The 7,512-nt window shown below is 50.1% G+C and overlaps 1 protein-coding gene across 1 annotated transcript; it reads right to left on the minus strand.

The window, feature by feature from the left end:
* Positions 1-2,521: 2,521 nt before the first annotated feature.
* Positions 2,522-4,650, minus strand: LOC134057365 (olfactory receptor 14A16-like). Its single transcript, XM_062514354.1, has one exon. The coding sequence runs from the start codon at positions 4,648-4,650 to the stop codon at positions 3,727-3,729; it is 924 nt and encodes a 307-aa protein (XP_062370338.1). The 3' UTR covers positions 2,522-3,726.
* Between the last annotated feature and the right edge of the window lie 2,862 nt (positions 4,651-7,512).

Here is a 7,512-nt window from a genome sequence, read left to right on the forward strand (position 1 = left end):
CATACAAAACTCTTCTGCATAGTCCCTGGAAACAGGTAGGGCTTCACTCCCAAGTCTGAATGATGAATCTTTGTGGTTCCTTTTCTGGAAGCTGAGTGAAAGGGCTCCATGTGCACTCCCTCATCAGTTCAGTGGTAAGTTACATTGACTCCTGATCTCTGCTATTTCTTCACTGGCTGTAATATAGGTAACTTTATTGTGCACTGGGTTTGTATCTACCTGTACTTGTTTGGTTTATGCTGGGCAGTAAGTAGTCCATTTAACATCTCTTGTCTGTTAATCTTGAGTCCATGCCGTAAACAATTCATTTTATAATAGACCTAAATTTCCATTCTCTACAACTTGTAGGCAAGAACAATTTGGGGTTCAGGTATCCTGAAAGAGAGCTACTTCCAGAAACCTGACCAAAAGGCAGGCCTTGTCTAAGCTTTCACTCAATTTGTAACATATTTCATTTCAAAATAATGAGCAAGAATATATGGTTTTCCCGTTAATTCTTTTCCAGTTTATAGATTGATCTCAGCAATTTCCAGCAGACATTGACCCCCAGCACCTCCTCATGCACTCTGAACAGATATGAATATCAAGACCGTTTATGGCTGACAATCAATCACACTCTGTCCCTACCCCCACCCCACCATTTCCCTCATCCAAGCCCTGGCACTCAGAGCAGCCCAGTGCAAATCTGAGCTTCCTCCAGTCCAGGCTGTGCCTGCAGCTTTCAGCTCCTTGGCACCAAGTCCCAGCTGCTTTCCTTGGAGAAGGAGCTGCCCCAGACACAGAGGGATGTTCATTTGGGGTCAGCAAACAGAAGCCAAGGCAGGCCCAGCTCCATGGCAAACACAAGTGCAGCCCAAGGAGTGCTGGGCAATGGAGCCACATGCAGGGGTGTCCCCAGGGCTCAGGACTGGGGCCAGGGCAGTTCAATGTGTTCCTTGCTGATGTGGACCAGGCCATGGAGGGCACCCTGAGTCAGTGTCCAGGGGAGCCCAAGCTGGCTGGGAGTGTGGCTGTGCTGCAGGGCAGCAAGCTCTGCACAGGGATCTGGCCAGGCTGGAGCCATGGGCCCAGGACAATTGGATGAGCTTCAGCAAGGCCAAGGGCCGGCTCCTGCCCTGGGCTCACAACCACCCCAAATCCCTGGCCGTGCCCTGCCCCTGATCCCCACAGCCTGTCCTGTTTCCTTCATCCCTGCATTGCCAGGGACTTTGTGGGACAAGGGAGCTCTGCTGTGCCTGTGGAGGGAGGTGCAAGAGCCCCCAGTGCAGTGGGCACCAGAGCTCATCAGGTTTGTGTCCTTTGGGGCTCAGGAACTGCTGAGACTCAGAGGCACAGGAAGGTTTCTCTTCATATGCCAACATAAGAAGTGCATCAATGTTATAATTTAATAAACATCAGAATTCTTCCCTCAGCTCTGTGCGATGTCAAAGCAGTATCAGATATGTCCACCATGCACAAGGGATTTCCATTCAGAAACAGTTTAAAAAAAGACATTAGAAAGGATGATTCTATTGCAAATGAAAACACAACTCAGACTGATGTGAAATTATCAGAGAACAAGTGGAGAAGGAAATCTGGGAGCAATGGGAGGGCCATAGAACCATCTGGTCTCGTGAATAGATATCCTTGGACATGGCCATTTAAACAGGAGAGGTGGAAACCCCCAAATGGAGAGGGACATGAAATAATAGACAGCATAGTGGTAACACAGGTAGAGGGGAAGAGCAGGATTTCTGTTCTTGCCATCAGTACACATCCAGGAAATTTCTGTTTTCTCCTGGTGGGAAAACTTGGACGTTTCTTCAAATACTTAAATGCCCCAACTTATGACATGTGGTCATGAACCTCGCAAGCTGCAGGTCCCCAACATCACTAGGACTGCTCCTGTCCCATAAAAATCTGCTGTGGCCCATTCCAAAATAGGGATTAACATGGAAAATATTTTATCAAGTCTTCAGAAACTGGGTCAGACCAAGTGGTTCAAGGCTGGATTTGGTCTGAATCTGGAAATCCCAAAAGACCGAGACAGAGCATCATTCCAGAACCTGTCTGACCCCATGGGAACAAAGGTTTTCCACATGTCCTGTCTGATCTCCCCTCTTTCCCCCTTTCCACCCATTGTCTTTTGTCTCCCCCCAGGCCCCCCGGTGAAGATCCTGGCTCTGTGTTCTCCATCAGCTCCTGGCTGGCACTGCCAGGCTGGGATGAGGAGCCCCTCAGCCTTCCCTGCTCCGGGCTGGACAAGCCCAGCTCCCTCAGCCTCTGCTCACAGCCAAAGGGCTCCAGCCCCACCTTGGAGGCCCTTCCCTCACCCTGCTCCAGCTGCCAGACATCTTTCCTGCCCTGGGCAGCCCAAACCAGGCCCCAGTGCCCTGGATAATCCACGTCCTTGATGTCCTGGTCCCACAGCCCTGGGTGCTCCTGCCCTGCCTCGCTGCCAGGGCACACGGCTGCCTCCTGCCCAGCTCCTGCCCACCAGGAGTTTTCTGACAGGGCCTGGTGGATACAGGGAGGGCTCTGGATGTTGTCTACTTGAACTTTAGCCTTTGACACCATATCCCACAGCATTCCCTGGAAAAGCTGAAGCCTGTGGCTTGGAGCGGTTCACCCCTCCCTGGGCTAAGAACTGGATGGACATCGGGGCCCAGAGAGTGGTGGGGAATGGTGCCACATGCAGCGTGTGTGCAGTGGTGTCCTGCAGGGATCAGTGTGGGCCCATTTCTTATTTCTTATAAAATTTTTAGCGTTTTTAAAAAATTTATTTTATTGGATGGTTGTAGTTAGATTTCATGTTTGTAATTAGGTTTTATGTTTGTAGTTAGATTTTGGGTAATGTATATTTTGTAGGGTTTTTTTTGTTAATTAGGTTGGTGAATAAATATTGATTGTATTTTGTTTTATTATTTTTTATTTTGTTTATTGAACTGTTGTAATTTTTTGATGATCTAGAATTCGAGTTTTAGTTAAGATTGGGGGTTTTTGTTGGTTTATATTTAGTTTGGATGAGTATTAAATGGGTAGTTTTTAGGTGTGTTTTTATAATAGTAATTATTTTGTTAAAAATATATGGTTTAGAAGATAATTTAAAATTAGCACTATTATTAGTTTGGTAAGAGATGATAAGAGGGTGAGGTATGGTTATGGGGAATGGTTAAACTATGATTTATATTAATTTTGTTGGGGTTTTTTGGGATTTCTTTTTTTAAATTTTTTTGTAGTTTTGTTATGGTATTTTGTGTAATTTTGGTATGATTTGTATATATATATAGGGTTTTTTAAGAATAGTGTAAAGTTGTTTTTTTTTCTTGTAAAAATATTAATGGATGAGGAATGGTGTGGCCATCAGGAGCCAAGCTGCTGTGCCACCCCTGACCTGCCCCCACCTCTGCACACAGATATTGCTGCTGCAGCTCTAGAGAAGGGAGCAGAAGGAAGCTCCAAAGAAAGGAGATCTCCAGTAAAAAAAAAAAAAAAAATAGGGAGACCCTTCAGTTAATTTAAAGCTGCAGAGAACAGAGCCCATCCTGGACAGAGTCTGGGGTGAGAGCAAAGGAGGAGAGACAAAAATATATCACAAATATGGGCATGATTTTGTGCACAAATTATTAGACTCAAAGGTAAAAACTTCTGGCAATGAAGGAAAAGAAAGAATTCTCAAAAATGATTTATATTACAAGTGACTAGGAGAAATTGGCAACTTGCACAAATTGGAAAGGTTCACTGTTTCTAAAACCTTCCAGTCATCAGTGTCCACAGTGCAGCCTTGAGCTCCTGGTTCCTCAGGCTGTAGATGAGGGGGTTCAGGGCTGGAGGCACCACTGAGTACAGAACTGACAGGGACAGATCCAGGGATGGGGACGAGATGGAGGGGGGCTTCAGGTAGGCAAAAAAGGCAGTGCTGAGGAACAGAGAGACCACGGCCAGGTGAGGGAGGCAGGTGGAAAAGGCTTTGTGCCTTCCCTGCTCAGAGGGGATCCTCAGCACAGCCCTGAAGATCTGCACATAGGAGAAAACAATGAACACAAAACAGCCAAATACTAAACACACACTAACAGCAAGAAGCCCAAGTTCCCTGAGGTAGGATTTGGAGCAGGAGAGTTTGAGGATCTGGGGGATTTCACAGAAGAACTGGCCCAGGGCATTGCCATGGCACAGGGGCAGGGAAAATGTATTGGCTGTGTGCAGCAGGGAATAGAGAAAGGCACTGGCCCAGGCAGCTGCTGCCATGTGGGCACAAGCTCTGCTGCCCAGGAGGGTCCCGTAGTGCAGGGGTTTGCAGATGGACACGTAGCGGTCGTAGCACATGATGGTCAGGAGGGAAGACTCTGCTGAGAGGAAGAACACAAAGAAAAAGAGCTGAGCAGCACATGCAGAGTAGGAGATGTTGTTGGTGTGCCAGAGGGAATTGTGCATGGCTTTGGGGACAGTGGTGCAGATGGAGCCCAGGTCAGTGAGGGCCAGGTTGAGCAGGAAGAAGAACATGGGGGTGTGCAGGTGGTGGCCGCAGGCTACGGCGCTGATGATGAGGCCGTTGGCCAGGAGGGCAGCCAGGGAGATGCCCAGGAAGAGGCAGAAGTGCAGGAGCTGCAGCTGCCGCGTGTCTGCCAATGCCAGCAGGAGGAAGTGCCTGATGGAGCTGCTGTTGGACATTTGCTGTGTCTTGGCATGGGGACCTGTAAAATAAAAAGAAATCATGGAATAGTTTGGTTTGGAGATGACTTGAAATATCCCAGCCCAGCTTGGTGTCACTTTCCCCCCAATGCCTGCCCAGGGCTCTGCTGCCTGGAGCTCTCCCTGCCAGCTGCTGCTTCCCTGTGCCCAGGGCTGGGCCCTGCCAGTGCTGCCAGAGCCCAGCCCAGCCCTGGGGGCTCAGCTCTGCCCTGCAGACCCCTCCCAGCACAGGGCACTGCCAGGGCCAGCTCTGCCTATGCAGCCTCTGATGGCAAAGTCAGAGTAACCCTGAGGAGACTGGAAAAGCGACACTGATGGTGCCTGTAAGGGACCCTCTGCTGATTTCTTTCTTTTCCTGGTTTATTCAGACCTAAGAGAAATTGTTCTTATTGTTCTCAACCTGAACAGACATATGAATATCAATATTCAATTTTCCATCTAGGCAACCCTGAGCAGTAGATTATAAAATCAGGATTTTCCCTTTTATGCAGCCCCTGACTTGCTGTGCTCCCTGTATAATCTATTTGGAAATGTTCTGTAGTTAAATGTCGTGCTGGGATCAGTCCTGATCACTGCACCATCCTCACCACACAAGGAGAACACTTCCAAGTCTCACCAGCTGTCTCCCTCCACCCAGACCTTGTCCCCCAGTGCTGTCAGCAGCTCCCAGGGCTGGCTGAGAGCTGTCCCTGGCAGGCAGCAGAGTCCCTGCCCAGCACAGCACCCTGGGCTGCAGGACCCTGCTCTGCAGGACAGCCCTGGGCACCCCTGGCTGCTCTACAGGAGAGAGAATCAGAGAATGTACTCACAGAGTCTGTGGGCATTGGGATGTTCCAGCTTTAGGAGATCACTGCAGGAGCTGCAGCTGCATTGTCCTGCAGCCAGAGGCTTCCTGTGTCCAGGGCTGGGAGTGATTCTGCCCCAGGCACTTGTGAGCATCTTCCCAGCCCTGACTGATTGAAGATCTCTGTGCTTCTGTGCTGAGCCTGGTGTGGCTGCAGTCAGTGCCCTCAGCCCTGCTGGGCTGGGAGAAGAGCTGCAAATCAGCAGAAAGGTCTTTTTCAAGCTTTTCATGGTTGCCAAGAGCTGCCTCTGTGCTAGGAGCCCAGCCCAGCTCACTAGCAGAGACACAGCACAAGGACTTTAATGGCCCTCTTGAGGCTTGGATGCTGTTTACATCAGACACGGTCCCCCATACTGTGCTTAAAATCTTCACAAAAACCCAAAGTGATATTCAAACTGCAAAGTTTCTTGAAGTTTTAATGGATTCCAGTAAGGAACAGAACTGAGAAAATGTCCGCAGGTTCCAGTTAGAGCAGAACACTGGAGGCAGTGATGACTGGAGGGGACAAACAAGGGAAAGGTGTCTGTGCTACTGAGCAAACCTGGATGTGTCTCAGCAATGCCAAGGGCCAAGGGCTGAGCCCCAGCCCCTGGCAAGGCAGATCCTGTCCCTCCCTCCTTGCTCAGGGCTCTTCCCGGGGCACTGGGCTCTGGGGATGTGCAATGCCAAGGGCAGCACCATGGGGCGGCCCCTGCCAGGCTGCTGAGCAGGGACAAGGAGGCAATGAGGCCCCAGCACAGCAAGGCTCACTTGTCCCCTGCTGGCCAAGGGCCCAGGGCCAGCAGCCATGGCCAAAGTGCTGCAGCACTTGGCTCTGGCAGGGCCTTTCAGCTGCTGCCCATCCCTGTGCCCTCTGCAGCCCAGGCTGTCCTACGGTGTCCATGCCCTGCCCCTCTGTCCCTGCAGGCTGTCCTCATCCCCCGGCTGCCCCACCTGGCTGGCCCCTTCCTTTGCTGACAGCTCTGCGTCCTGCCTGCCTCTGCCTGCACACACAAAGCCTTGGGCTGCTCCAGATTCCTTCTGGGGGACGTGCTGCACTCAGCCCTACTCTGGGAGGGAAATTCTTTTCTCCTTGGGTGCTGTCTGGGCTCTCCTCTGCTCTCCTCAGTTTCAACTCCATCGTGCACAGAGCTCCTTTGTCTCTATATTGTGGTCATGTGCCCAAAGCCTCCAAAACCAACCTTGGGTGATTTCTGGGCCCTCTTAGAGGTGTTTGCAATTGAAAACATTCTGTTCATAGTCTACTGAAAAAAACCAGAGGAACAAGGCAGCCAGATCTCTCTGTTCTGCCTATTTCTTTCTAGGAGCTATGCTTGGATACATGGAATTTTGGAGGCCAATTTTAGCCATTGCATCTGGACAAGAAGCTAGGTTTTTTTTCCATAGAAAGGAAGGAAGTATGCACCAGTGTTTCAGGGGCGAATGAGCATTCACCACCGGAGGCCAATCCCAGCTGGAGCGGTCTGGTCTTGTATCTTTTGCCTTAGAGTAACCCTTTTATATATGGAAGTTTTAGGGGGAGCTCCAGTTTCAGCTATGGGTTACAGGAAACGCAGATGGTTCTTTTCCATAGGAAGGAAATCACAAAGTCTCAGTGCTCCAGTGCAGATGAGAGGCAGCCCTTGACATGCTAAATTCAGCCAGACCTGCCAGGTAATCTGTGGGAGTCCCAGTCACCAGACCTGTTCCATGTCCCCTTGGTTCCATGGGACCCCACAGTGTCACAATGGTCTCCATGATTCCATGGGGCCTTGCAATGCCACAATGTTCTCCATAGATCCACGGTGCCCTGCAGGATCACAGTTCCCCTTTGGCTGCACGAGGCCCTGTAATGCAACAATGGCCTCTTGGTTCCACACAGCCCTGCTGCTTCACACCGGCCCCTTGGCACCATGCAGCCCAGCAGTGCCACAGTGATGAACTTGGTTCCAAGGGGTTTTGATGGTGTCACAAAGTGTCATTTCACAAGTCCTGAATGTGTCACATTTGTCTCCATG

This window comes from Cinclus cinclus, unplaced genomic scaffold (assembly GCF_963662255.1).
Source record: "Cinclus cinclus unplaced genomic scaffold, bCinCin1.1 SCAFFOLD_32, whole genome shotgun sequence".
Classification (NCBI taxonomy): Eukaryota; Metazoa; Chordata; class Aves; order Passeriformes; family Cinclidae; genus Cinclus; species Cinclus cinclus.